Source organism: Aulonocara sp. 'chitande type north' Nkhata Bay, linkage group LG12, assembly GCF_057382095.1.
Source record: "Aulonocara sp. 'chitande type north' Nkhata Bay isolate Kocher_YH1m ecotype deep benthic linkage group LG12, A_spYH_male_GT1.1, whole genome shotgun sequence".
Taxonomy (NCBI): domain Eukaryota; kingdom Metazoa; phylum Chordata; class Actinopteri; order Cichliformes; family Cichlidae; genus Aulonocara; species Aulonocara sp. 'chitande type north' Nkhata Bay.
Window position 1 is genome coordinate 22789743 of NC_141355.1, and position 27998 is coordinate 22817740.

Here is a 27998-nt window from a genome sequence, read left to right on the forward strand (position 1 = left end):
AGAAAACGGCTTATTAAAATGTCACCATGGCAAATGTGTGCCGTCATTAAAGCTACAGGTAGTCAAATAAAATATCAGTTTGTATGACTTTTGACTGGACACTGTACGTCTTCACGGAGGAAGTACTGAGGACAGATGAGTGGGGTTTTATATCCATATTCACTCACATCAAAACAAAAATAAAATGTTTTAGGCTCCACAAAGAGCTCAAATTTTATCATGAACTGCGTCTGGGATTGCATGAAGGAACAGAAGCTGACATAAACCCCCAGAAAAACAGTTGCTGTTTTAAAGTGAATGATCACTAACACCAAATACAGATTTTATTTTGGGCTGAAGTTTGAGTAAAACTAATAAACAGGTTCATTTTCTTTAAAGCTCCGCTTTAAATTTAACACCTCAAACTTTTGCACAGTGCTGAATGGGTGAGGATGCCACCATACCCGGCATGTTGGTCCTTTCACATGGTTGTGTGATGACATCACACAACCACATCCATTTATAGTCAGCATTACAGCACAGGTAGCTGCTCCAGTATTCTCCTGAACCATAGGTTTGACACTCACACCTCGACATCAGCGCTCATGTCTAAACTCCACAGTTTGTTAAAGTGCCCTGACACTGTTAAGCAGTGGCTGGCAGGTGGATGGTTTTCTTCAGTTAAATTAAGACAAAACTAAAATAATTATCTTTGCACAAGAATAATGCATGTCTGGGATAAATGAGACACCTGGACCTCTTGGTTATTTGGCAAAATTCTCTGTTAGGAACCTTGGCATAACGTTTGATTCTGGTTTTACTCAGAATGTGAGTTTATGTGACCAGTTGTTTGTCTGCTTTGCTAATCCAGCCAGAGGTCCTGCTCTGCCTAAACAGTGGCTTTCCCACTGGATTATAGAAGCCATCTCACTGGTGTACAGCACCAAGAGTCTTGCTTTGCCCCAGGGTGTGAGAGTTCATTCCACCATGGGAATGGAAACATCATGGGCTCTTTTTGAAAGGGCCATGATATTTGTGCTGCAGCTAGTTGGGCATTACTTTTGTTCAGTTCTATCATTTGGATGTCACAGCCCCTTTGGTGGCTCATGATGTCCTTTCTGCTGGGTCTACCACACGCTAAAGCGCTGGCGGTCTGATCCTAGTTCGGTGGCTGCTCTGTGGGGCGTGTAGAAATGTTCCATACCTGTGTGCTGTACCTAGTGAATCAACTGAATCGAATGAAAGGGAATGAACGGTTATATCTATAACTTCTGTTCCCTGAAGGAGAGGAACAAGGTACCGCCACGCAGCTTGGCTCGTTGAAGAGCGGATATCAAACTGAGGGATGGCTGTGATGACTGGGGGTATGTGTGCAGGTGTCGCGACACACATTTTGTCGTGCACATCGAGAAGTGCACGACTGGCGGAAATGATGGGAGAGGTGACAATATTCCACATGCCGGGTATAATGGGACCCTGAATGAGTGAGTGAGTGAGTACATAGTTTTACAAGCTAAATTAGATGCACACAATCATAAGTGCCTTGTATGCATAGTCACAGATGATCTTCTAAGTACAAATAATTTCAAGTTGACTGGGTTAGTGTGGTTTCATTTCATCAGTATCAATATCTGGCTGAACAGATGTTAGATGTTGACACTAATGATTATGTTAATATTAACGTCTTGTTAGTGACCTAAGCATGTTGCAATGCTGCATACCTTAAGTAAGCTCGAGAGGTCGTCATCCTTGTGTTTCTGTAGCTATAAAAGAGTTCACAAGTTCAACATTAAATAAATATTTATGCTTTATGGCCAAACAACATGTCTACTAAAATTTCTCAGCATCTTTGTAACAGAAACAATGTTTCAGTAAAACTATACTGCACCCTTTTCTTAAAGTATGTTCTCCATTTGTGGTATTCTCTTATGACAATTTCAATTCTTCTTTTCCAGCATTTCCCCTCTGCAGCGATGGCCTGGAAAAGAGAGAAGGCAAGAGATAGGAACTAAAACGAAGCCTACGAGAAGCATATGGTACAAAGAAAGGAAGCAGGAAAGGAAAACAAACATCAATTTCAAGAAAGTGGTTTGAGTGTCTGGACAACTGGATGATTTCAGTGAAAAGAAAAAACAAGTCTCTGTGCATCTCACAATGATCACAACTTCTTCATCTTTACCTCAGGACGAGGGATGTCCAGGTCCATACTTCCATCAAGTGGTGTCACAAAGTGACAAACAGGATTCGATCTTTTCTCCACATCTGGGGTTTGAAAAATAACTCAAGTTTAAAATAGAGAGTTGGATTTTTCCATCTTAGAAAAAGATATTTGCAGAATATGAAAAAAAACAAGCAACATAACAGGTATGTACAGTTAGGGTTCCCATACATTCATCATGCACACGAATGTCAAGGTTATTTTGGTCCCCTAATGACTTCTTCAAACTGTTATTTTTCCAGGGTGGAATGATTGTACTGCATACATCTCTGGTGATTTAAAAACAGAAAACAAAACAAACTAGAATACGCTCATTTCTAAACGACTGCGTCTATATATTTACCCTTTTCTTTTTCCACCGTAGAAAAAGAAGAGTTCAACGAATTGACCAAAGGCCCAAAATTGCTTCAACATTTATACCCAGTGGATGTAACATTTTGACTACAACTGCAAATGAAAGCTTCATTGTTAAAATAAATAGCTCTATTTGTTTAGTTATAACTCACCCAGCTCAGAAACACTTGACCCAGATTTAGTTTACTTAGTGATGTAAATGAAAGTTACTATTAGTCACTTCCACAAATCAGGCATCACCTGTGGTGACCTTAGATTCACATCAAAGTGTATTTAAGACATGCAGTTTTCAGTTTTAAGTCAGCTATCGCCAGGCTGGTATAACTTTGAAATATATTAGCCAAAACATAGTGGCTCAGCTTGCAAAACATGGATTATAAGTGTAGTCCGTGTGCTTCTCTGTTTACTTTTCATTTTTTTCTAGAATTAGGTTTACTGCATGTCTGGAAAAGTGGCTAAGCCTCTGCTGTAGTAATAACTTTCAAGAAACATCTTCACATGTGATAAAGTATTATATCAGAAGGACCACAAGTAGCTATTTATAAACACAAATAGAAGCTTGAACTATAATTTCAGTGAGAAAAGCATGCTGACATGTCCTAACCATGATACTAATAGTCCATTCCAACAAAGCGTTTTTAAAAGCAGTATTCAGGTCAGTACATGTCCCACAAAATGTGTAAAAGATTTCAACAGTGATAATAAGAGAGGTTGATTACAGGTTTCTCCAAACCCCTTCACTCTGCTCTCACATTGCTGGATCAGCCTGTGTATGAAAGGATACTGGAGACAGAAGATCAGAAACTGTCTCTAAGATCTATTATGGTGGAAGTAAGACCGGCATGACATCCTTTCCATTCCCTTTAGTATCATTATTAAGTGCATATCTCATCCTATCCTGTATTTCTTTGTTGTTTGTAAATGGCTTCTAATTTATCTGGTATAGCAAGAGATTTTTATGAAGCCCATCAAACACATACTGCTGATTCCACACTTCCTGTGCTCTGACCTGATTTCCCCCCAGGATCTAAAGTCACATGAAAAACAAAGTTTTCACAGGCTCTATGCAGTCCTGTGAATAACTATACCCTTACTGCTTAGATAGCTTTAAGAAAGGAAGGCACTGGAAATCAAATGCACTTGATTAATTAACTGATCATCTGCAAAGCTCACCTGGAGCATTCAGGTGTATATTAACATAATCCCACAATCCAAAGGGAGATGTCCCAGAAAAAAGTCAAACAATAAAAATAAATAAATAAATATATATATATTTTTTAAAACACACAAAAAAAAACCTCAAGCCTACATCTCAGACTCTGCAGGCTTCAGTTAGCATGTTAAATGTTACATTTAGATCACTTCAAAAGCACTGAACAAGCACAGCTTGTTTGGAACGGTTGCCAGGAGAACTCCTCTTCTCTCTAAAGGAACATGTCAGCACAGCTTGCAAAGTTTGCAAAATAAACCAAACACAGACACCTCACACTAACTGTCAGAGTGCATTCTTGATACAAATGTGAAGCCATCTGTTCAATAGCTAAAGCTCAGCTCAAACTTGGAATTGAGGTTTTCCAATGGCCCAGTCAAAGTCCAGACATCAACCTGACTGAAATGATGTGCCAGGACCTTAAGAGAACTGTGCATAAATGAACGCCCGCAAAACTGACCTGAAACAACATTGTGAAAAAAAAAGAAGAAAAAAAAAAAAAGAGCGGGCCAAATTTCTTCACAATAATGTGAGAGGCAGATAAATTCACATGTAAAACAAGTACTTCAACATAGAGCTGCTAAAGGTGGTTCTACGAGGCACTAAATTATGGGTGTAGTTAGTTTTTCAAAGCCTTTCATGTTCCTCCCCTTCTTATGCATATTGTTTTAGATCTTTATGCAGTTTTTGTAGTGATTAAAACTAGTGTCTCATTAGAAATTACACATTGGAACAATAATTAATAAAATTTTATAATAGGGGGGGGGGGGGGGGGGGGGGGGTTGGGGGAAAAACCTGACAGAAAAAAATAAGTTGATAAGTTCAGTGCTATGAGTAGACACAACACTGCTTAATCCCTGGAGTTATATGCCTTTTTTATGCTTTAGTGTCATATATAGCAGCATTAAGTCGCTTAATAAAATTATCTCTTTGAAAAGGGTGAGGTAGAATTAACGGACTGAAAAAAAAGCAGCTGCTGTCCACAGAAAAACTTTGAAAGACTTTTAAGCCTGGAGAACTACTGCTTAAGACCACTTTAAAAAAATTACACAAAGGTCCAGAAGCAAAACTTAAAGAAATGAGGAGTGCCTCTAGACTTCCACAGTACTGTATTAGGCTTCTTAGTCAATCATTTTGTGTTGAATTCTTTTTCTTTTAAACATACATTTATTTCCACTTTAATTAGCTGAAAACCAATTAAATAGGAGTGAAACTAAACATACCTGGTGCAAAATTCATTTGGGAAGAAAAGAGCTATGCAGTTAGAGAAACTAAGAGCAGCACATCAAAAGAAACCGCAAAACAGTAATCACTTCTAAAAATAACTGGATTCTATGATTGATTCAAATTGTGTTACACTGAAGGCAATGTTTAATTAAATATTAACCAAAAACAGTCACTTTCACATTTTGTGTATGAAATGAAAAGCACTGTGGAACTCTTACATTGGATGTACCAGGCTCGCCATATGGCGTTGTTCAGGCGAATCTTGTCTCTCCAAAGCAGTTTTAGCCCTTTGAAGTTCTTCCACTTTGGAGACACCAACTTACCACTGAAAAGGAAAGAAAAACATCAGTGAAATAACTGTAAGACCAAACCAAAACCTTTAAAATACTGTAAGAATAACCTGCATTAGCAAATCACAAACAGTTTTTTTCTTTGATTAATTGATCATGCACACGTTAATCACGTATCTTTTTCAGGTGAAATGATCACAGGTTTTTTTAAAGCCTAATAGTGATACTTAGAGGCTATACTGATCCAACACCCATCAATTAGTAAAAAAGTAAGGGAGCACCATCCTGTGACAGGAGTTATGTGTCTGACGAAAGAGTTTCACCAACTGTGCGGCCTAAATTTGGCTAATTATATTTGAACAGAGGTGGGCCGCAGGACAAAATGTAAATAAATAAAAATGTATAATCACATTAAAAAAGGTGTGAAAATAAACCACATGTGTTGTTCGCCTGCTCAACCCGTGACTTATGTCTAACCACAAGAGCGGGAAAGCAAAGGCAGACAAGAAAAAGGAAGCCTGTTTAAAGTCATGCTTGAGTTACAAGTTATACAACAAGATGATGGCAGCTGCTCCTGCTGCTTACGCAAACAGTAACATCACTAATACACAGACACACACACACGTCGGTAATGTTGAGACAAGTGAGCACTGGAGGAACTCATCTGTATGTGCAGGTATGTGTACAGCATGTGCGCTTAATGATTACATCACAGTAACGATTCTGTCTGTTCAGTGTCACATAAAAACAAGATGGGAGAGTCAAACAATCAATGATAAAAATCACTGACGCTTCGTGGACTTAAGGGGTGCAGGTGTACCATTCTGATATCCGAGTGCTAAATTGTAAAAAGACTGACCATTAAATTAAAAAACAACAACAAAAAAATTTCCAAAGCACCTTAACGAGGAAATGTTTACTACGATCCAAAGGGGTTGGCTCACAGTTTCCCGTCTTTCCATTCTTCCTGTCAAATTTTACAGTCTGTCTCTCTTGACCAATTCTTTTCCTTTCCATCATTTGTTTGTTTATTTACTGTACTGAGTATTATTTACTGTACTGCACACTGTGTGAGTCTTTTGGAGCATATACAACCGTTTCAATGGTAAATGCCCTTTTGCTGAAATAAACCCTCATCACTTACAACAAAAACAACAGAACAGTAACTGTATCTTTAAATAATCAGGGCAAAGGAAATCCTCTGAGCAACTGGCACCTCAAACATAGCTGTAAACAGAAAACTATGAGTACGGCCACTATTACTATAATGTACCATTATAGGGACCATCTTTAAACCTTCTTCTTTAAATCTGCACAAAAGCACTGCTTTTATGCAAACATACAATCAATAATCCTATTTATTGATTGTAAGTTTGCAAATTCTACCTTTTCAGAATAACAAGGTGCTTTATTTATCTGATTTAAGTATTGCATGGAGGCATTATCTTGTAATAAGAGCTGCATGGAACAACTGGCAATTGAGTTATAGTGATTGTCAATTAATTTTATAAATCCCTGCTCAGGCATAACTGCTCAACATTGTCTGGATCTGTAATTGAACTGGAAACTTGAGATGCACAGTTTACACGAATAATTGACATATTTTTGGCTTTAAAATGAATCAACTATTGATGAGAAATAAATATTTTTAATTCTGAAGCACTTATGTGCTACACATATGATGATGGCACAGAAATCAGATTTTAAACTAAGGCAAATTTTGATGTACAGGCCTGAGCCAGGGTCATGGTGGGGGTGTCCTGTTCTTTTAATCTGATATGTCACCAAGTCATATAAACTCATTTTATAAAACCACCAGTCTGCTGGCTATGAAGGAGAATGCTAGTTTTAAGAGCCTTCTGCATTGACTTCATACCAAGTAGAAATGTCTTTAAAACACAGTCCATACCTCTACTACAACCACAGAAGCATGTGCAGCTTTGTTTACAGTTCAACTCAGAGTGCTGACATGATCAGTATGTTTGATTCATCCCACTAGCGCACAGGAAAAATTGCCATGCTAACTTCATGTCTAATCAGCGAAGAAACAATAACAAGTACAGTCATGTGAAAAGGAACGCTTTTACAGGACTCTGCCCACAGACTAATTACGCCCTATGATTCAACGGCTTGTAGATCAACCTTTTTGTAGCATTAACTCCAAGTAATTGTTTGCTGCAGGATTTTATCAGTCACTCATACCATTGTGGAGAAGTTTTCACCCACTCTTCATTACAATGTTGCATCAGTTATATAAACTTTGCAGGTATTTGTTTATGCACAAGTTTTTTCTAAGTCCTGCCACAGCATTTTAATCGGGTTGAGGTCTGAACATTGACTGGGCCATTTGCAAAACCTTGATCCTTTCCTTTTTCAGACATTCTGTTGTTGATTTGCTGCTGTGTTTTCCCATCCTGTTATCAATGAGAGAAGAGACTTTTTCCAAACAGGCCGTCCAAACAAGCTATACTTGTTCAGTCTTTTTCTATTTCTGTCATTAACTTTAACATTTGACATTTCAACTGAGACCTTTAGAGTCTGAGACATAGCTCTTTGTGGTTTTTGCTGGTTTTACGAGCACTGGTTAATCTGAGGTGAATTTTCTGGGATGTCCATACCAGCAAACTGGCAAAACTTCTGCTTTCATAAAGGTGCTCACATTTACTGATGATCTATAAAACCTGGCTGCTACTTTCCTTCATTGTGGCAGCAGTAAGGGTGCTTTTAGGTTTTAACAGGATTGCACAGAGTCCTGTGAAAACTCCCTCTTTCACATGACTGTAGATAAGCCTGCCACAAAACAAATTAAACTTTTATAAACATCCACTGTGCACAAGGGCCAGCATAACAACATATCTAGTTGATTCCTGCATCCAGATTTTTTGGTTCTAGGGTTCCTGGATGAGAAAACTGCAAAACTCAATGGGGTTAGTAAGAAGGGATGAGGTACAACTTAATTTAAGTAGGAACAATTTAATTACCAGAGCCCTGAAATATTCTCTAACGACTATAATGCTAAACATTAATGTGTGGTCACACAGATAGGACAATGTGGCTTGACTCAGCAATGGTCAATATGGCTCTCTCTCTCTCTCTCTCACACACACACACACACACACACACACACACACACACACACACGGTTCTGTCTGTTCAGTGTGAGATAACAACAAGATGGGAGAGTCAAACAATCAATGATAAAAATCACTGACGCTTTGTGGACTTAAGGGGTGCAGGTGTACCATTCTGATATCTGAGTGCTGAATTGTAAAAAGACAGACCATTAAATTAAAAAACAAACAAAAAAAAAAATTCCAAAGTGCCTTAAGGGGAAATGTTTATTACGATCCAAAGGGGTTGGTTCACAGTTTCCCGTCTTTCCATTCTTCCTGTCAAATTTTACAGCCTGTCCCTCTTGACCAATTCTTTTCCGTTGCATCATTTTTGCATGTATTTACTGTACTGAGTATTATTTACTGTACTGCACACTGTGTGAGTCTTTTGGACAATGCGGCTTGGCCAGAGTAGAACTAGAGCAGAACAGAGTAGAACTGTCTCAAGTGGTAGAGTGGATGTGTGTGTTTTAGTTAAGTCACTGTATGTGTGTGTGGTTGAGTGAATGCGAGTTGCAGTAGTTAGTGCTAACTAACTTTTTTAAGAAGCACCCAATCAAAAGAAAGTAGTCTTACTGGAAAGGTGGCCTACATTTCTACAAAATAAAAAATACTGCAAATTCACAACCCGGTGATGTCATGTAGTATAATATGAGTTGCAGAGGATATTTTTTAGCAATTTACACAATTCAACCTAAATCCCTACATAATTAGATGCAGGGCTTGTTTTTTCTCCGTGTCTAGTTCCTTGATCTAAGTAAGGCTTCTACAACTATCTCCAGGACCACACTCCCTACAAAATCATGATCATCGAGCAGGAAGTTAAAGGAAGACTCGTGACCGCATGCAGTCGCCCCATGCCTGACTCTGCACATAGAGGAAAGCTCAGCGTGGAGGAGTGGGTGAGGAGGAGCTAAAGTGAAAATGAATAGTCCCCATGTGTTTACATAGTTCGCCATAACTTACCTATACGCCAGAGTCATGCACTCAAAGAGCTTCGTCAGTGAGGCGTCTATGGAGAAGTGCGACGAGCTCGCTTTTCCAAAATGATAGGTCTGACACGTTTGTTTGTTGACAGTGTCGAAGTCGTAGCCTTTCTTCGGCGGATGCTCGGTGTGGGGCGAGGACACCATGAAGTGTCCGCTATGGATGATCTGAGACTCCAGTCCTTCTGCCTTCCTCAGCCCTAGGTGAGTCTCCTCCGTGTCCGAGTCGTCATCCTGCTCCTGCTTTATGCTCGCGGAAGGGCAACGATATTTGTGCCGCAGGGACACCTCGCTCATAGCCATGTCGATAACTCACCAGACAAATGGCTAAAGTTAGCCAGCAAGCTAGAACAATAAAACTCTCCCTTTCATGAGTCTCTCCGGAGAACACGCCGACCGTTAAACTTCACCAGCTTCACGCCGCAGAGTCGAGGCCCTCGGTTCACTCATCGCTAAGCTCGCTGTCGGTCATTAAACTCCCAACTTAACTTGTTGTCTTGAGTTGACGTAGCTACGAGTCTCAACCACCAGCTGACGAGAAGCTGCGCACTGGACCCTCTGCCCAGAGCAGGAAGTTCCTGTCGAAAAGCCCCTCTGATTGGGCCGCCGCAGAGCCCCGCCCACTAATCAGACCCTGCAGCCACAGGCACGTTTCTGCAGCGAGGAAAGACGAATGATCACGCTTGTGAATTGTGAAAATATCTTTAATTTAAGGATCGGGTTTAGTGGTTTAGAGACAAGGTTAGAGAAACAAGTCTGAGATGGTTTGGCGAGGATAGGTGATATATCAGAAAAAGGGCTTTAGAATATTGAGCTGCAAGGTAGAAAGAAAAGAGGAAGACCTCAGAGAAGATCCGTGGGTGTGGTGAAGGAGGACATGCAGCAGGATGATTTGACAGAAGATCCTAGGAAGCCAGATGATCCGCTGTGGCGACCTATGAAGGGAGCGGCTGATAAAAGAGAACAAGACTTGTTTTAAATCTTCCTTTATTAGAATGCATTTTCTACATTTAACATGTGGAAGCGATTGTCATCAGAAACACTCAAATATCAACAGAAAAAAAACTCTCTACTGCTTAACTGACTTTTTGTATTAGTATAAGATATAATGTTTTATATTTTAAGCTAAACACAGATTACACTCTACCTTCTGTTAATAACATGTTACAGTAATACTGCTGGTCTTTAAACAGACCAGCAGAGCTAAAACCTCGTCATAAACACAGATTCTCAGGCAGACGTTTTTGGTTCATCACTCTGGAGGGGAAGACTTGCTGCTCTGCCCTGCTGAGGACGTGAAGCCCAGGATCTGACCTGTGAATGTCTCCACAGATATCTCACTTGGGATCACAGAGTCCAGTGTATACTCTGAATGTCCACCTGAGTACATGCACAGAAAAAAATATTTTATTCTCAGCATTTATGTGAATTTTTTGGTAATGACTTGGAAGTATGTGTTGTTGCATTACACACTTTTAGGTTCAGATAGTCCCCCTCCTTCTTCCTCCTCCTCCTCCTCCTCCACATCATCGAGGCCTAAAAGAGCAGTGAAACACTCCACCACCTCTTCCTCTGTCATGTGTTCTCCTGGGTTTAATATCAAAATAACAAACGTGTTGGATGAGCTAATAAAAACTGACAATAAAACATGGACCATAGGATTAAGATTTATAACCAGTAAGATGCTGACCAATCATTCTCGTTACCTCGAACCTGTAGAAGTTCTATCAGCTCTTGTCTCTGTAGGACGGGCTGTCCTGTGCTGTCAACCTTCCCAAGGGCCCAAAAAGCTCTAACCAGATCACTGCTAGAGATGCTGAAGGCCGGCCGGTGGTTGACATACAGCTTGATAAATTCCTCCAGGTCAACGTCATTTACATATTTTCCTGTTTCGGCATACTTACTGAACTTAACTTCATTTTGCATGTCTTCTATCTGGTGAAGAAAATATGTTTAACTGTTATTAAAGGGTTGAGATTAAGTGGCGGTTTTAGTTTCACTGAATTTACCTCTTGTTCAGTAGGATAGTACCCCAAAGCTCTCATGAGAGAGGAAACCTCTGACAAGGGGATTTTGCAAGACACTTGTCGTTTCTCCATCGAGTCCACGCCTTGATGATGGACTTGGCAGTAATAAAAAAAGTCCTCCATCTCCTAAAGACAGAAGAACTCCCATTACTGATTAAAATGTCACAGTAAACAACAGTTTTAAAACTTGTACTAGGGCGAGGACTTATCTTATTTTCTTGTACTATTTAGAAATACATTTTATGCGTGGCCATGTGCATTGGTCTTCAGTTCCGAATGTCCAAAATAGTTGCCATATTTTTCAAAATATATTTCTCTGTAAACTCATTTTGTATAGCCATGCATAAAAAAGTGTAGGCTCATATTTTTTAAAGAAAATTTCAATTAAATAAGCGAAATTCATGCACATATGCCTTTCTCTCTGAGAACCAACAGAATTAAAAGCACAATGAATCCGTTAGATTAAATAAACTTTTTTGGGGAAAGTTGGGAAATTATTGTCTAGGTCATGTAGGTTTAAATAAAAAAAAAAAAAAAGAATAGCTCAATGAAATAAACACAATTTAAAAAGAAAAAATAGTAAGTAAAAGGAGGAGAATTAATACATAAACATTTAACAACAGAGCTCCGTGAATTAAAAAAAGACATTTATATTAAGGTGCTTAACAACCAGAGATCAAACAAATACATACATGTATTGTAGTTTTTGGTGCACAAAATACCATATTATATAATGCCATTAATGCCAGTGGACACTTTATTAGTTACATGTTGATCGTCCATGTTGGACCACTTTTTGCTTTCAGAACTGCTGAAAGTTAAAACTAAAAGTAAAACTACCTCAGGGGTAATCTGAGGTAGTGCAAAAAGTGTGTAAAATGTTTAGAATTTTTTTTATATCCTGACAGGTGTGTTCACCTGTCACAAAAAGAAGAGTTATGGTAGAGTTATATAAAGGACTGTGGGAATTATTTCCTGTAGCATTCTTTATGGTAGCACTAAATCTGAGGGAGAATGAGCTCTGGTCCCTCTGTAGTGTGGAGCGGATGATTGAGAGCAGTTTGTTTAGTGACTTCCTGTCTCTCACTGAGACAGGCAGAGGAACACAAAGTGGAAGAACGTTTGATGGCTGATGAGGTGTTAAGATTGGTGCTGTGTGGGGAGGGGCAACAGGGGGTCCAGTACTGTATCCTTTTTTGCTCGTTTTTATTTCCTGAACTGAAAACCCTCTTTTTTCATTCATTAGGGCTTTCAGGTCAATGGTGATCCAGGGTTTGTTCTTAGGTAAACATCGGGCATGCTGTTTAGGACAATGGTATCCTTGCAGAAATTTATATAACTTGTGATACAATCCACGATTCTGATGATGTCATCCCCATGTGGCTTGTCCGACTCTGCATTGTCGAAGGGGAGTATGGAGCAGAACTTCGCAAGCTTCCTGAATCCACCTCATCACAGACTTCATGGCAACATGGAGTCTTTGAAGAGCAGGGACATATTGAGATCTTAACAGGACCAGGTTGTTGTCTGAAATACCTACTGGGTGCAGGGCGGGGGCTTTGTATGCATTCCTGCTGTCTGCATATAGATGGTCAAGAGTTTTATTATCCCATGTTTTATAGTCCACATACTGCTGAATAGATGGCAGAGTGGAGTCGGTTGGTGCTCAGCTGAGCATCATCTGCCTGAGACTCATTAGACATCAGATGTTTTTTCTTCCCTGTCCAATTTTGGTGAGCTTGTGTGAATTGTGGCTTCAATTTCCTGTTCTTAGCAGACAGAAGTGGCACCCGGTGTGGTTTTTAGCTGCTGTAAGATAAGAGAGATAAGATAAGATAAAACTTTATTAATCCCTCAGGTGGGTTCCTCTGGGAAATTCGGTTTCCAAATAGCACAGCACTGACAGAAGTTACAGAATGTGAGCAGAATACCATATATACACATATATAAATACAGAGACATATATAAATAAAGCATATACAAAAGGGATAAATAGAATAAATAGGAATAAGAATATAAGGGAATTGCACATTTCAAGTATTGAAGTCTATTGCACCGTTGGTTATTAACAAAAAGTATTGCACAGTGAAGAGGCACTACAGCTTAGTTGTTCCCCCCTCCTTTGTCCTCCTGTTTCCCCTCCAGAGAGGAGTTAAACAGTTTGATGGCGTGTGGGACAAAGGAGGGTTTTTTTTTAAAAGTCTGTTGGTTCTTGTCTTTGGGAGAAGCAACCTGTCACTGAACAGACTCCTCTGGTTGTTTATGGAAGTGTGCAGCAGTTTCTTTAATGTCCTTTTCTCTGCCACTGTCACCAGAGTGTCCAGCTTCATGCCGACCACAGAGCCAGCCTTCCTGATCAGTTTTTCCAGCCTGGATGAGTCCTCCTTTGCTGTGCTGCTCCCCCAAAAGTACTCCAGCAACCACTGACTGGTAAAACATCCTCAGGAGCTTCCTGCAGATGTTAAAAGACCTCAGCCTCCTGAGGAAGTACAGTCGGCTTTGGGCTTTTTTATACAGGTGCTCTGTGTTGGATGACCAGTCCAGTTTGTTGTCCACCCACAGCCCGAGGTACTTGTACTTGTTGACCACCTCCACCTCCTCTCCCTCTATCTGAACCGGCAGTGGACCTGTTCTGGACCTCCCGAAGTCCACAACCAGTTCCTTGGTCTTTGAGATGTTGAGTTGCAGGTGGTTTGTGTGACTCCATGTGACGAAGTTCCTCACCAGACTTCTGTACTCCTCTTCCTGATCATCCCAGATATACCCCACGATGGCTGTGTCGTCTGCAAACTTCTGAATGTGGCATAATTCAGAGTTGTAGCAGAAGTCAGAGGTGTACAGGGTGAAGAGAAGAGGGGACAGCACAGTTCCCTGTGGTGCTCCTGTGCTGCTGACCACAGTGTCAGACATGATGTCCTTCAGCCTGACGTACTGTGGTCTGTCGGTGAGGTAGTCGGAGATCCAAGTGACCAGGCAGGGGTCCACCTCCATCCTGTTCAGTTTTTCCTGAAGCAGGCAGGGCCGGATGGTATTAAAGGCACTGGAAAAGTCAAGAAACAGGATCCTGACCGTGCCTTTTCCCCCATCCAGGTGTGAGTGGGCTCTATGCAGGAGGTACAGGATGGCATCCTCCACTCCGACATCCGCCTTGTATGCGAACTGTAGTGGGTCCTGGGCATGTTGTACCTGTGGTTGGAGGAGGTTGAGGAAGAGCCGCTCTAGAGTCTTCATAAGATGTGACGTCAGTGCCACCGGTCGGAAGTCATTCAGCTCATTGGGCCGGTTCCTTTTGAGGACTGGGACGATGCAGGATGTCTTCCATAGGGCGGGCACTCTCCCCAGTCGCAGACTGAGATTGAAGACTCGTTGTACCGGCTCCCCAAGTTCAGCAGCACACGCCTTTAGCATCCTCGGACACACCTTGTCTGGGCCTGCTGCCTTCCTGGGGCAAAGCTTCCTCAGTTGTCTCCTGACCTGATCCACTGTGACACTGGGAGATGATTGGGGGGATGATTGGGATGTCCTGCTGTAGCCCATCTGCTTCAAAGAGTTAATCTTCTGCATACGTTCGTTGCAAGAAGTGGTCATTTAAGTTACTGTTGCCTTTCTGTCAGGTCAAAGCAGTATTGATATTCTCCTCTGACTCAGGAAATCAGCAACACATTTTTTCCCCAGAGAACTGCCGCTCACTGGGTATTTAGTCTCTGTGAACCATAGAATTGGTTGTGTGGGAAAATACTCGCAGAGCAGCAGTTTTTGAAAAACTCAGATGAGCCCATCTGGCACTAACAACCATGCCATGTTCAAAGTTACTTAAATCACCTTTTTCCCCATTCTGATGCTCAGTTTGGCCTTCAGCAGGGTGCCTTGACCATCATCTTGACCATGTCTACATACACTGCTGCCCTATCCAAGCTGATATATTTGCATTAACAAGCACTTGAGTAAGTGTGCCTCTAACATGTTTCAGTCTAAAAAAATCTGAATAATGCTATGCTTGTTTACTTAAAGCTCAGCAGAAAAAGGAAAAATTTTACTCACTCTGTAGAACTTGCCATCTCGTCCTCCCTCTAAGAGATTGTAAAAAGGTACCATATCCTTTCCGCCCAAAGCGGCTGCTGCCTCAAGCACACTACATTCATCACAGGAAAGGAGACAGATTTCAGGAAACATCATTATACTGCTCTTTCATTTCGACTGATTACAAGGTTGCTATTTAGAAAAAAAACATACTTCAAGTTTATTTCCCATGAGAGGACTGTGCAGTCTGCTCCTCCTGCAGTGAAAATGAATCTGCCATCATAGGAGCAGGCAAACGCAGACACTCCTGCTGAATGGCAGATCAAAGCATTTGACTTGTAGGGGTTCCCATCCAGTGGCAGAATCTGGAGACCCAACTAAAGAAAATACAAAATACTCTTCATGACAGTATCACTGTCAATGTGATGACAATTTGATCAGAGAAAAGAAAGACACAAAAAATGTCTGCATTCAGTCGACTGCAGGAATTTAAACAAGACACACCATTTGGTGGAAGTGAAAGTCAAACATTTGTCAGTAAAATACTGCAAACACTGACCTTTTCCATTGTGATGAACGCCAGGTAATATGAGTTTGTATCAGCTTTTTCAGACTTGGGAAGAACAACTATCTTTTTAATTGGAGAGCCATATGTTGGGCCTTGAAGGGTCTTTCTGTTTTTGTAAAACATGTAATAGAGATGCGTGAGTATTTTGCTGTGACACAACATCTGACTGATCTTGTTACAGTATTTTGCAGACCTGCACATCTTTGTTGTGCTGTTGAAAAGCCTCATCTTATATTGATCTGTGATGATGAGGAGAAACTGCTCTGCCGTTAGGGGAGGATACCAAGTCATGCACATTGGCACGCCGCTTTGCTCAATGCGCTCCGAGCTTAAGATGACAAGCCGGTCCATGCTGCTGTTCTCCAGGTCGTACTCCACCTTTTATTCAGTTCCACACAAGCACAGAGATTTGCGTGTACCATTATCGTGTCAAAAACAAAACAGTGAAGTAGATAAGAGTGCTGCAACTTAGACCAGGTAGACTAACCAGTTGGCAGTCCATTCCCAGAGAGAGTAGTCTGGGTTGGGTGCTGTCCAGGTGAACCCCAAAAAGAAGATCTTTGATGGGCTTGTAGTGAGAGTGGATCCTACCCAAATGCATCCACTGAGGTAAAGAGCCTTCTTTGGTGATCAAGTGAAACACTGACACTGCTTTTCCAGCATCCTGACAGACGCGCAAATCATAAATCATCTCACAACAACAACAACAACAAAAAATGTTTCTGTAGCAATGACAGCTCTAACAAAACTCAATACATTATAACAAATTCCAATCCACACAGTTCTCTCACTCACCGCAGTGGCGAGATATTTTGAGTCTGAGGAGAAGGTGATGAGTTGGATGCTGTCTTTGGTGTAATGTAAAGCTTCCTCTTGTTCACTCTCTAAGGTTCTGGCATTCAGTATGTGAACAGCTCCACTTGCAAAACCAACAGCCAGATATAATCCTGTTTAGAAATGAAATGTGACAAACAAAATCTAACAGCAGCTTTTACACACTGAGGATATGGAAGCACTTTTCTTTTTAAACATAGTCTGACCTTACCTTTAGGGTCAAATGTGACACACTGAATCTGCTTCTCTGTGTTAAAGACCTTTCTACCACTGCGTACTTTGCTGCTATAGTCCCACATTTCTAAAATGCCTCCGTGGTTGCCAGTGACCACAGCTGACTGACTGGGGTGGCATGTCAGTGCATGTATAGGCTCATAATCCTCGTCCAGCACAATTCGAGTGATGAGGCTCTCTGCGTTCACATGCACAACTCTGTGACTGACAGTGGTCACAGTGAAGTTCCTGCAGAAAAAGACAGGTCAGCTTGCCTAAAAATGTATAATGTGTATTTTCATTATGCTGTGTAAAACAGTTCAGCGTGAAGATATAGTATCGGGTTCAACATAACAAGTGTCCTGATGGCTTTGAGCCAGTAAAAAAGTGTGTGGCCTATGTTCATTGGCCAGCACAGATCAATTCCTCTGTGAACATGAATGGATGCTCACTATTATTTTCTTTTAATCTCTTTAAACTACCTCTGCACATAAATTAAAAGAAGAAAAGTGAACTTTTTGTAAGTAAAGTTAGTAAGTAAAATTTATTTACATAGCACTTTTAAAGCCAGGAATCTGTTACAAAGTACTTTGCAGGGAATGTAAAAATACATCAGACAAAAAAAACCAAACATATTAAACAAAAACATTACCCAAACGCCTGTCTAAACTGATGAATTTTTCAGCTGTTTTTTAAAATAAGCCACAGTTTTGTCTGCTCCTGTCCACCACAAGTTTGTTAAACATAGCAGTACCACAAACTCATATAAGGAGAAGTAGGTAAAATAGAAGCTGTCTGTCTATCTTGTATTTTTGCTGAGTGCTGACAGAAATAAATCCATCTCTCTCTAGCAATGGTACCTGCAACGTACAGGGCTGAATCTAAAAAGGGAAGCAGTGGTTACTACAGTGCATCAAGCTTTAGATTTATAATATAAAATATAAATCTACCAATAATATTTGCTATGTACTTGAGTATAGAAAGTAATCAGACTGGTGTCTCTTTTATGGCCAGTAAAAGTCTGATCTACTGGTTCAGTGGCTCTTTAGGCTGAACACTGTAGTAGAGTAAATTTGTATACCTGGTAATTAAGGGTTTGAAATCCAGTCTGTACTCCTGCTGCCTCCTTATCCACTCTTTGGAAAATGAAATAGAAACAATGGCATCCAGATTTAATTCAGTGTACCGAGCGAGCAGGGTGAATTTGCCATTGTAAAAGCAGATGTGGCTTTCAGTATTGCACGTTACGATGCAGCTGTGCAAGCATACAGACAAAGATAGATTAGGAACCGGTAAATGCAGGTCACAACTCACATGCAACAACAGACAATATTTCTTGCTGTGCCCACCTGTCGGTGACGGCCAGAACAGTGATTTGCTGTTGCTGGAGGTTGATTCGATTGGCCGTGTCTTCTTTCACAAGCCACTCAACAACACCACCTCCAGAGGCTATTAAGATCTTAGGCTCTTCCCAGTGAAACACAGACCGACTGAGAGACATATTTGCCACACCAAAATTTTCAGAACGGTCCAAAGTAAATTCAGCAGCACCACTGGTTTCCTTATTGAACTGTAATGGCAAAACACACCAGAACACAAATCAATATATTCAGTTACATAATGAGACAGACAGTTTAATAACAACTTCAAATTTAGAAGATTATCTTCACCTTCTTGAACTTCAGGTCAGTGTACTGCAGACTTCCACTTGCCTGAAAAAGGATGAGTCTATCACTATCACAATAAATACATAACAGTTGTACTACGCTTTAAAAAAAAATACTGAACAGCTGAACTCACGCTGCTGTAGAATAACACATGACTTTCACTGCTGCTGAGCAGCTGAGAGCTATTCTTCAGCCTAAACATGATGTAATCCTGAAAAACAGCTTAACACTTCAACATCTGTTCACCACAGTGCCGTTTCCATAAAGCAAAGGTGCTATTCACATACTGAGAAAGCATATTTACCTGAAAACCATATTTAGGATTGAGCTCGGTAAACCACAAAGGCTGTTCTGATTCATTGGTCCAGTCCCAAATGCACACACGCTGAAAAGATCGCCATATAATTTAAGCAGATTGTCAGTTCATGAAAAGTTTGCTTTTACCATACAGGCACTGTTTGTCCTATTGTGTTTGTATGTAAGTGTTTCTAAGACCAGGAAGTGTTGCTTAATATAAAATTTCCCTTTTCGTGAAGAGCATGTTTCATAATCTCAGCAGTAACTTCTTTTCTTTTTAGGTGTATCTAAACTGTGGGTGTCAGTGTAACTCTTATATGTAAAATAAAATGTGATAATAGTATAAATAACTATGTAATTGTAATTTTGTATACGTTTGGACAATTCTGGTTAAATAACTGACTTACACCATTTTGAGTGAAAAGGACAGCATACAATGTGTAAAGTTTTCAATTGCTCCCTCTCACAAAACATCCTCAGAATCAGCTTTTTTTGTGTAATAGCTGCAGTATATTTAAATAAGCCATACAAAATGTTACCTTCCACATCAGCAGCATTCTCTGAGCTACACGCCTCATGATTGCATAGGAGGGGGTCAAAAATCGCACTATTTGGTTCACTTTTTCACTAAAATTGTTTCATCATTGCGATATGGCCAAACTGTCAACATTTCACAGTCTATACTTACAAATGTTGAAATTTGACTATATTAGACATTTCTTTTGACCAGGAAATAACAGGGCTAGAAGATTAGTCTGGTAAAATGCAACTAAAAGGGAGACCTTGCATGCGCTATAACTTTTTTTGACCAGCTGCAGTCATGTGAAAAACAAAGTGCACACTTACTGCTTTAGCAGCCAGGTGATGATAGAGATATTATGTAAATATAGACAGATAAATGTAGAAATATAGATATAATATGAAATGTAAATCTAATCTAATAATCTTTGCTGTAAACTATATGCTTATCCTCATCAAGTGTGAGCACCTCTGTAACAGGAGAGGTTTTGGCAGTTTGCTGGTCTGGAACTTTCAGGTTAGGTTTGTATTAATACAGTCTCACAGTCTTTCCAGCAATGGATGTCTCAGCAAATCCACCCCTGCTCAGAGAAACTGCAAAAAAACTCAAGAGCTACATCGGAGACTCTAAAGTCCTTGGTTTGCATGATAAATGCTATATTTAGAAAATTAGAAATAGACTGATCAAGTATGGCTGGTCTAGAAGGGCTGTCGTGATAAAGCCTCTTCTCTTCTAACAAGAACATGGCAAAACAGGTTAGTTTTGCAAAGTTGCATCCGAACAAATCACAAGACTTATGTAACAATGTTCTTTGGACAGATGAGACCTAAGTGGAGATTTTAGGTCATAATGTAAAAGTTTGGTCAAAGTTTTTAGTCAGAGTCCAGACCTCAACCTGATTAAAATGCTGTGCTGGGACCTTAAGAGAGTGGTGAATAAATGAATACCCACAAACCGCAATGTCAAAAGTTTTCCACAATAATGCAAGAGACTGATAAAGTCATACAGAAAATGGTTATTGCTACTAAAGGTGGTTCTAAAAGCCACCGATTCATGGGGTGTACTTATTTTTTCACAGAAACCGTCCTGCAAAACCTTCTTTTCCATATGACTGCCAATCCCACATGGTGATATGACTCTTAAAAAAATGACCTAAAATGACTAAAATGCAGTTTCATTGAAATATTAGAAAAACAAATTTAAAAAAGAGCGATTAATTTATATACATTTTACTGATGCTGCTATCATTTTTTATTTTCCATACACATATTATGATTACAGTGATTTATTTTTTATTTGTATTTTTTGCCAGCACAATAGCTCGGTGGAAATTTGATATTGTGACAGCCCTGAGCTGCCATACTTACTTGAAATTCTTCTGTCCCAAGTGTTGCCAGATGTTTTGTGTCGCTTGAAAACGCTATTGCTATGACACCGGCGTCAGGGTGACAGTCAAACAACGTGTTCACAGGAATACTGTAACATTTATCATATAGGTGGTTACCATTGAGAGCAAGGTTAATGCAGTGAAAATGCCTCAATGTGTGAAGAATGAAGAGATACCCAGAGTAGGAGTCCCATATGATCACCATGCCATTTGGTCCCCGGTCTGCTGTTGCAATCCAGCGTCTGTCTTCACTCACACACATAGATGAAATGGAGTGGGAGTGCCCCTGAAGACATTAAGGAGAATATATAAATCTGCACACCTGTTATGAAAAGATATATACTGTGAACATTTAACATGAAAACCCAGGCTAACATGATCTGATTTCTCAGACTGTTTATTGCAACTTAAAGCAATGACTTACTCTTACATTGTTCAAAAAGCTGAAGTGATTTTTACCTTAAGCATGTGCCGGGACTTTGAGGTGTGATTGTAAATAATTCCAACATGAGCCGCAGCATAGAGCAAAACCAGCTCATCCTGGTCTTGCAGAGTGAAAACGGGAAGAGCAGGGCTCATGCCACAGATGAAATCTAGTGACTGGATGAAGGACAGGTTTAGGGTATTGCCAAGAATATGTGAAGTAAAACAGACAAATACTTTCAAATTACACTCAAATATAAACACTGATTGGGACATACTTACCAGTACATGTGCTTCAGCATCAGTTGTCTTCTTTGAGAAAAGTGTGTCTCTAGTTGCAGTGTAGACTTGAGACTGCCCAGTCCTCCTCGGTATGTCAGAGTTTTCCTTTTCTTTATCCTTACCTGCTTCTCCCCTGTCCTGTTCTTGTCCCACTACTGGGTGCTTTTCAGCTTCATAGCTTGTGGGTGGCTCCATTATGATTAACCTTACCTTTTGGTACTTATATAAGCCTTCTCCTTATTATCCTTGCCCTAAATTAACTGTAGGCCAAATAGTAACAGAAAAACAACACATTTAAGCTCTATTCGATATTTGCTCTTTCTAATTTTATTCCTACCAAAAGTTTTTGTCTGTTCTGTCTGGCTGCTACTTGGAGGGAAGCGTTTCGTTGCCTAGTTACAGAAGATCAACGGATGAGCCTTTTCAAATTAAAAGCATGATAGTCACAAAAGCACTCGAAAGCATTAAAGGGGGGGGGGGATGCTTTCCTTTCGATATGAAAACACCAGGAGGATCTTTCTGGTCATTTAATATGTTTATTTATTGTAATTGTTACATTACTTATAGGATAATTACTGTCAAAAAATAAACATTGTACTTTCTTTGGTGCTCATAGTAAGCCAGGAATGTCCTAAATAAGTTTAGTATAGACATTCCAATGAAAACAATTGTCAACAAAAAAAAATTCAATTGCCTTTAAAAATTATGAAATAAAAATTATTATAGTTGCTCCAGTTCTAATTGATGTATCACAGGTTCTGAACAGTGCTCCATGCAAGAAACCCAATAAAACTGAGTGGTCAAAGCTGTCATATATGCCCTTATGGGATAGATTTGGTTTGGAAAGCTCTGTGGGTGATCTACTAACCGCTGCTTGTTTTATACAAACACAAACCAGTTCACTTAGCCCTGCCCCCTGACATTTATGATCTGTGAGGTTGACAGATAAAAGAAACTCACGATGCACTGTATCATATTTAATCAAATAGTGACATGATTAAATATGTTTTTAAATAAAATAATTATGTATTTAAATATTTTTGTAATTTTGATTAGTTGACAATTATTCCATTATTTGATTATGTATTTTTTTTTTAAAGATAAAAGCCACGATAGACAAGATTATGTGGTTATTAACTATAATAATACGAGATCGCATTAACCAAAAATATGTTTTATTTTGAAATCTACAGATGCTCGGTATATATAAAGCTTTTACTTTGAAGGGTCGACACGGTGTCCAAATACCTGTACTTTCACGGTTTCCTTCCGGATGGTTTTTCCGGTTGCACGGCTTTAGAAGCGGCGGACTTTCTGGTTCTGTTTCGTGCCACTGGGCGTTATTAATGTTTGCTACCTGTTCTTAGCCTTTTGTTTTTTCTTACTAAATGTCTTCAACTGAGGTCTGAAAGGTTCTCGTTATCAGTATGAAGCGTTTATGACTGTGACGACTCCAGAAAGTAAAGGAGCGCTTTGATAAGATAACAGCTGGGGCTGGTAATGGTTTTATCAGCTGACAGGTGAGACTGACGGTTGTGTTTAAAACGAGGTTTTGGTGACTGATTTAATGATTGACTGGTCACTCGCTTTTAGTTGGTACTAGCATTAGCATTAGCCAGCGGTTCTTGTCGCCAATCCCCCTCAGCTGACAGTCAGCCGCTCCAGCTTGAGATGCTAACGGCTAACACCCAACTCTTATACACTCGGGGATTAGACATTATGCCTTCATTGAAAAGTTTTGAATAAAATGTTACCACGAGGCTATAGCTTTTTGCAATAGTACTCGATACTGCCGAAAAAGTTAGTTAACTCTCAGCGCCATAGAAATGTATAAGACGTCTTAGGATACTAGGATATTTTAGGATATTTTTCACTCACTGGACACTTTAAGTAGAGCTTGCTAGTGTCGGCTTGGATTCTCTTTTGCAATCAGATTGGCCTTAATGCTTCACGCTATAGATTCAGCATTGAACCGGAAGCATTACGCAGAGATTTTTGTCCATATTGACATGACAGCATCACACTGTTGCTGCAGATTTGTCTGCTGCACATCTATGATGTGAATCTCCCGTTCCATCACATCCCAAAGGTGCTTTATTAGATTGAGATCTGGTGACTGTGGAGCTCACTCAAGTACAGTGAACGCATTGTCGTGTTCAGTAAACCAGTTTGTGATGATTTGAGCTTTGTGAAATGGTGTGTTGTCTGTCCCATCAGAAGATAGGAACACTGTGGTCATAGAGGGATAGAAGTGGTGAGCAACAATACTCCGTTATGCTGTGGTGTTTAAGCAATGCTTAGTCGGCACTAAGGTTCAAAGTTTGCACAGCACCACCAGCCTGAACAATTGATACAAGGCAAGATGGATCCATGCATTAATGTTTTCTGACCCTGTGCCAAAATGGAATTTGGACATTTTTCCAATCTTATATTTATCAGTTTTAGTTGTTCAGTTTAATGTTCTTTGTGTCACTGCAATTCTGACATTATGTGGTCATCCAGAATCATAAAATGAGACTTGGTTGAGTTTTTGTTTTTTGTTTTTTTTATTTTCACAGGGTGTTGGGCTATGGTACGCATAACCAGGCTATAGTTTCAAACACACAACTGAGCTTTCTTTAAAATTACTGACGTTTTTTATAAGACAAATATTGAGTAGTTAAGTATAATAATTATGATGATAAGTATAGTGGAACTTTACTTTTTTTGTGCTCTAAAGCTGAATTGTATGTCTAGCAGGTAGCATATAAAAGACATGTGGATGGATAAACAGAGAGGAATCAGAGTTTCTCAGGAGGAGCTGCTCTGTAAGAACGCATGTGGTTACTATGGAAACCCAGCATGGCAGGGTTTGTGCTCCAAGTGCTGGAGAGAGAGGGCACGGGCCGCTGGAACCCCGAGAGAAGAAATTAGGTAAACTTTATTCACGCTGTTACGTTTGCTCATTATGTTAAAGTATATTGAAAATGTATGTGAGAATACTGCCCTTTAATATGACATCTGGATATGTGAGGGTATAACGCATCAGTCTAAATGCAGATAGAGAGACCTTCCATTTGTTTTCTGTCTCTCAGCTCAGGACAGAGATGTCTAATCCTTTCATTCCTCATAGACCGCGCAGTGATGGAACGCTCCCCACATTCTCCAAATTTGAGGAGAAGAAAAACATTGAGAAAGGTCGTCGAATTAACACAGTGAGAAGACTGTTCTGGGGCAGCCCATCGCCTCCAAAACCTCAAGGTAAAACTTTAGTTTTGTGGTTGTCTTAAAGTCATTATTAGGTCAACAGCCAGTTACAGCAGCTAGCCCCATTTGAGGTTGCCACAGCAGATCAGCTGCCTCCATTTCACCTTGTCCAAGCATCCTCCTCTGTCACACCAACCAAGGTGGCCCTTTTTACTTTTTTCTGCAATCCTGTCTCTCTGAAATACTCAAAAAGAAGAATAACTTAATACTACCCAGCACCTCTGAATAGAAAGCCAGAATTCTTCCTCTAAACATTGTCATTAAGTCCATGAAGGTAAAAGTTTTAACCTTCACTCAGTATTTTTGCTGTCTGTAAGAAACCCCCCCCCCAGCAAAATGCAGAGAATAAGGCAACAGACTTTACTAATAATCACTGTACATAAACATCCACCATACCTTCTGCTGAACCAGAATGCACTATATATACTGTTTTGGTCTTTTGTACACATCCAAATTATACATACCTATATACTATATATAGTATTACCAGGCCTCTGGAGAACCTCAAGACATGTTAAGGATGTAATTTACCCATATTATATAGCTGTGTTGGATCAAGGACACATCTAAAACCTGCAGGACACTGGCGCTTGAGGCCTAGAGTTCCCTCACCCCTGGATTAGATTATCTGGCTATCTGTTTGGATTTTGCTGCCTCTTCACCTTTTGACTATTTGTCCCTCCAGAGTCTTCTGAAAGCCGTGCAAATGTGTTAAAAGCCTACGAAAACCTTGAGCCTGGAGACTTCACTGGTTTCCTAAAGATACTTCGGAGTCCTCCTTCCCAGCGCTTGCAGTCCCGCTGTACAGCTTTTCTCAACACAATGGAGGCATACCATGTAAGCAGTTTAAGCATCTAACACGACAATTATGTCACGAGCTAGAGGCATCCTGATCATCGATTCACGTCATCTTTGCAGGATCTGCCGGTGCAGAAGCAGTCAGACCTCGTGCAGGATTTTTATCAGTCTTTTGCTGAATATTTTAGCAGTGAGTACAGATCTGTTCCAAACTGTGTATGATGCAATATTTGTATTTAAAGTGGCTTTTAAATCGCTGTTTATGTTTTCAGGTTTTCCTGAAGCTCAGGTCACTCAGATAATGGAGCATGTAGAGAAGTTAATAATGACACGGCTGCACAAATGGGTTTTCTGCCATGACAGCTGTGATGATGAACAGAAGGACCTGGCTCTCCAGAGAAGGATCCGGTACATCAGCTGTGTTTTGTTTTGGTTATACCCATCTTGGAAAAAAAACCCCAAACTTCTAATCCTGAGTTAAAAGTCAGGATTAGAAGTTTTGTGTTTTTGTTTTTTATAACTAATGTCTCTTATTTGCAGTTCTTTGAACTGGGTTACGCCGCAGATGCTAGGCGTACCTTTTCCTGATGAAAAGGTCTCTGTCACAGGCGACCCCTTTCTGCCTGCTATAACTGGTGATTTAAAATCTCAATACTTAAATGAGCAGTTTGATATGGTGGGAAATGCATTTGTTTGCTTTCTTATCTAAAAATTGCATCAAAAGATTCATGTCATGAGCAGCTTTAATGCTGGTAACATATTACCTGTGTACGGGTCCAGGCTTGCCAACTGCAGCCTCGTATTTAACTCCCTGACATAAGAAAAGAAAAAGTGCATTTCCCAAAATGAAAAACTGTTACTTTAATGATAAAGGGAGGCATATTTTGTCAATGTCATAACATTTGAAATGAGTTCCAGCCTTTATTTTTCCCACAGCCATAATCGAAATGGATGCCAAACGAGCACCTCAAGACAAACTCGCGTGCGTTTCCAAATGCAGCCAGCATGTCTTCGAAGCCCTTTCCCGCTCAAACAGTGAGCCTGCTAATGCTGATGACTTCTTGTCAAGCCTGGTTTACGTGGTGCTGAAGGCCAATCCGCCTCGCCTCCACTCCAACATGCAATACGTGATTCGTTTTGGGCTCCCTCACAGTCTGATGGCAGGAGAGAGCGGCTACTATTTCACAAATTTGGTGAGTTGACTGAAAAGTTCCTCACCCATCATACACCACAGGGTGTTGTTAGACCTGTTAATAACTCATACGGGTGTCCGCATCTCTTTATTTAGTCCTGTGCTGTGGCCTTCATTGAAAAGCTGGATGGGCCGGCACTCAGCCTCAGTCCAGAAGAGTTTGAAGGCTACATGCTGGGTCAGCGTACTCCCTGTGCATTAAACAGGAGGCAGCAGGTGATCAGTGACACACAGAACCTGCTAGAAGACCTCAAAGGCAGGCAGGAGAAGCTGGACCAAGGTATGGATGCTCTCAATGCGCAGCTACAAAAGTGGGTGCAAGAAGTTCATTCACAGCTGGACGAGACCAGAAGCCAATTTGTCCTGGCTCAGAAGGAGATAACTGCTCAGAAGGAGGTTTTGTTGTCCACTCAGGATAATAAGGAGGAGTCAGTGCTGGTGCTTGAGGATCAAGACGGAGGTTTGAGGGAAACAGGCTGTTAGGCATTTCTATTAATAGAGCTAATCTGGCACTTGACTTTATTTAATCGTCAGCACTAACATTTGTAGGCTGCAGGACAAATGAAGCGTACTTTCCAGTGCCACATTTGCACATGCTCCCAATGCAGGAGTAGGGCATTTGTAAGCCAGCTGAAGATGAAGGAAACTTTATGCATGCAGTAACACAACGTTCACAGAGGTTTTAATGACTAGTCCAAATTATTTGCCCATCTGTCCAATTTAAGCATTGAGCCAATAAATCACATTCCATTTTCCAATAAGAGATCTCATATGTACTATCTAAGCACTCAGGGTACACAGCACTTACAGATGTAGAACAAACACTTTACAATACTTATTCACTATGATAATTTTGAATAGTTTTATACCATTGTGCCTTTATGTATGCTGCTCTGAAATTCCAAAGTAGGCTACAGGACAAGTTGGTGTGACTGTTCTTGACTAAAAGTCAGGGGTGTATTTGTGAAAGCTGTGTATTTGTTCTCAGCACGTGGGTGCAAAAAATCTTTAGCATGCACAAGCTGCACGTTGTTTACAGCTCTAGAAAGATTTCTGAAAAAAATCCAAGGGCTTCATCTAAAGATCTGTGATTGTATGTATCTAATATATTAAAGGTGACACATGATTGAATGTAATGTGTTTGGGT

General features: G+C 40.2%; 3 protein-coding genes across 7 annotated transcripts in view; 1 reads left to right on the plus strand and 2 right to left on the minus strand.

Annotated features, from left to right (window-relative positions):
* The window catches only part of mlxip (MLX interacting protein), a 28288-nt gene extending 18362 nt beyond the window's left edge, over positions 1-9926 (minus strand). For both annotated transcript variants that reach the window (XM_086314447.1, XM_086314446.1), the window contains exons 1-5: positions 9358-9926; positions 5207-5313; positions 2159-2241; positions 1868-1957; positions 1701-1742 (exon numbers count right to left, since the gene is read on the minus strand). In XM_086314447.1, coding sequence (XP_086170573.1) covers positions 1701-1742; positions 1868-1957; positions 2159-2241; positions 5207-5313; positions 9358-9680 — 645 coding nt within the window. In that variant the 5' untranslated portion in view covers positions 9681-9926. The remainder of the gene's footprint in view (positions 1-1700; positions 1743-1867; positions 1958-2158; positions 2242-5206; positions 5314-9357) is intronic.
* A 421-nt stretch (positions 9927-10347) lies between these two features.
* cfap251 (cilia and flagella associated protein 251) lies at positions 10348-22017 on the minus strand. Of its 3 annotated transcripts, XM_086314450.1 has the most exons (20): positions 21616-22017; positions 21370-21510; positions 21087-21196; positions 20891-20999; positions 19011-19091; positions 18840-18917; positions 18710-18751; positions 18389-18609; positions 18121-18294; positions 17038-17288; positions 16788-16939; positions 16480-16656; positions 16186-16370; positions 15984-16098; positions 15638-15801; positions 15446-15536; positions 11387-11530; positions 11084-11312; positions 10851-10964; positions 10348-10757 (listed from the first exon to the last, which is right to left on the minus strand). In XM_086314450.1, the coding sequence occupies exons 1-20, from the start codon at positions 21808-21810 to the stop codon at positions 10630-10632; spliced, it is 2901 nt and encodes a 966-aa protein (XP_086170576.1). In that variant the 5' UTR covers positions 21811-22017; the 3' UTR covers positions 10348-10629. The 3 variants fall into 3 exon arrangements, 2 of the variants coding, with proteins under 2 accessions (XP_086170576.1, XP_086170577.1); XR_015131844.1 differs by lacking the exons at positions 10348-10757; positions 10851-10964; positions 11084-11312 and adding an exon at positions 13036-13213 and having other exon boundaries at positions 11408-11530; XM_086314451.1 differs by lacking the exons at positions 10348-10757; positions 10851-10964; positions 11084-11312; positions 11387-11530 and adding an exon at positions 11557-13213.
* Positions 22018-22847: 830 nt separating this feature from the next.
* LOC147317473 (rab5 GDP/GTP exchange factor-like) lies at positions 22848-27982 on the plus strand. 2 transcript variants are annotated; one of them, XM_086314453.1, is made up of 9 exons: positions 22848-23135; positions 24352-24528; positions 24728-24855; positions 25547-25698; positions 25780-25849; positions 25932-26067; positions 26200-26294; positions 26596-26852; positions 26948-27982. In XM_086314453.1, the coding sequence occupies exons 2-9, from the start codon at positions 24371-24373 to the stop codon at positions 27332-27334; spliced, it is 1383 nt and encodes a 460-aa protein (XP_086170579.1). In that variant the 5' UTR covers positions 22848-23135; positions 24352-24370; the 3' UTR covers positions 27335-27982. The 2 variants fall into 2 exon arrangements, with proteins under 2 accessions (XP_086170579.1, XP_086170578.1); XM_086314452.1 differs by having other exon boundaries at positions 24355-24528.
* The last annotated feature ends 16 nt before the right edge of the window (positions 27983-27998 follow it).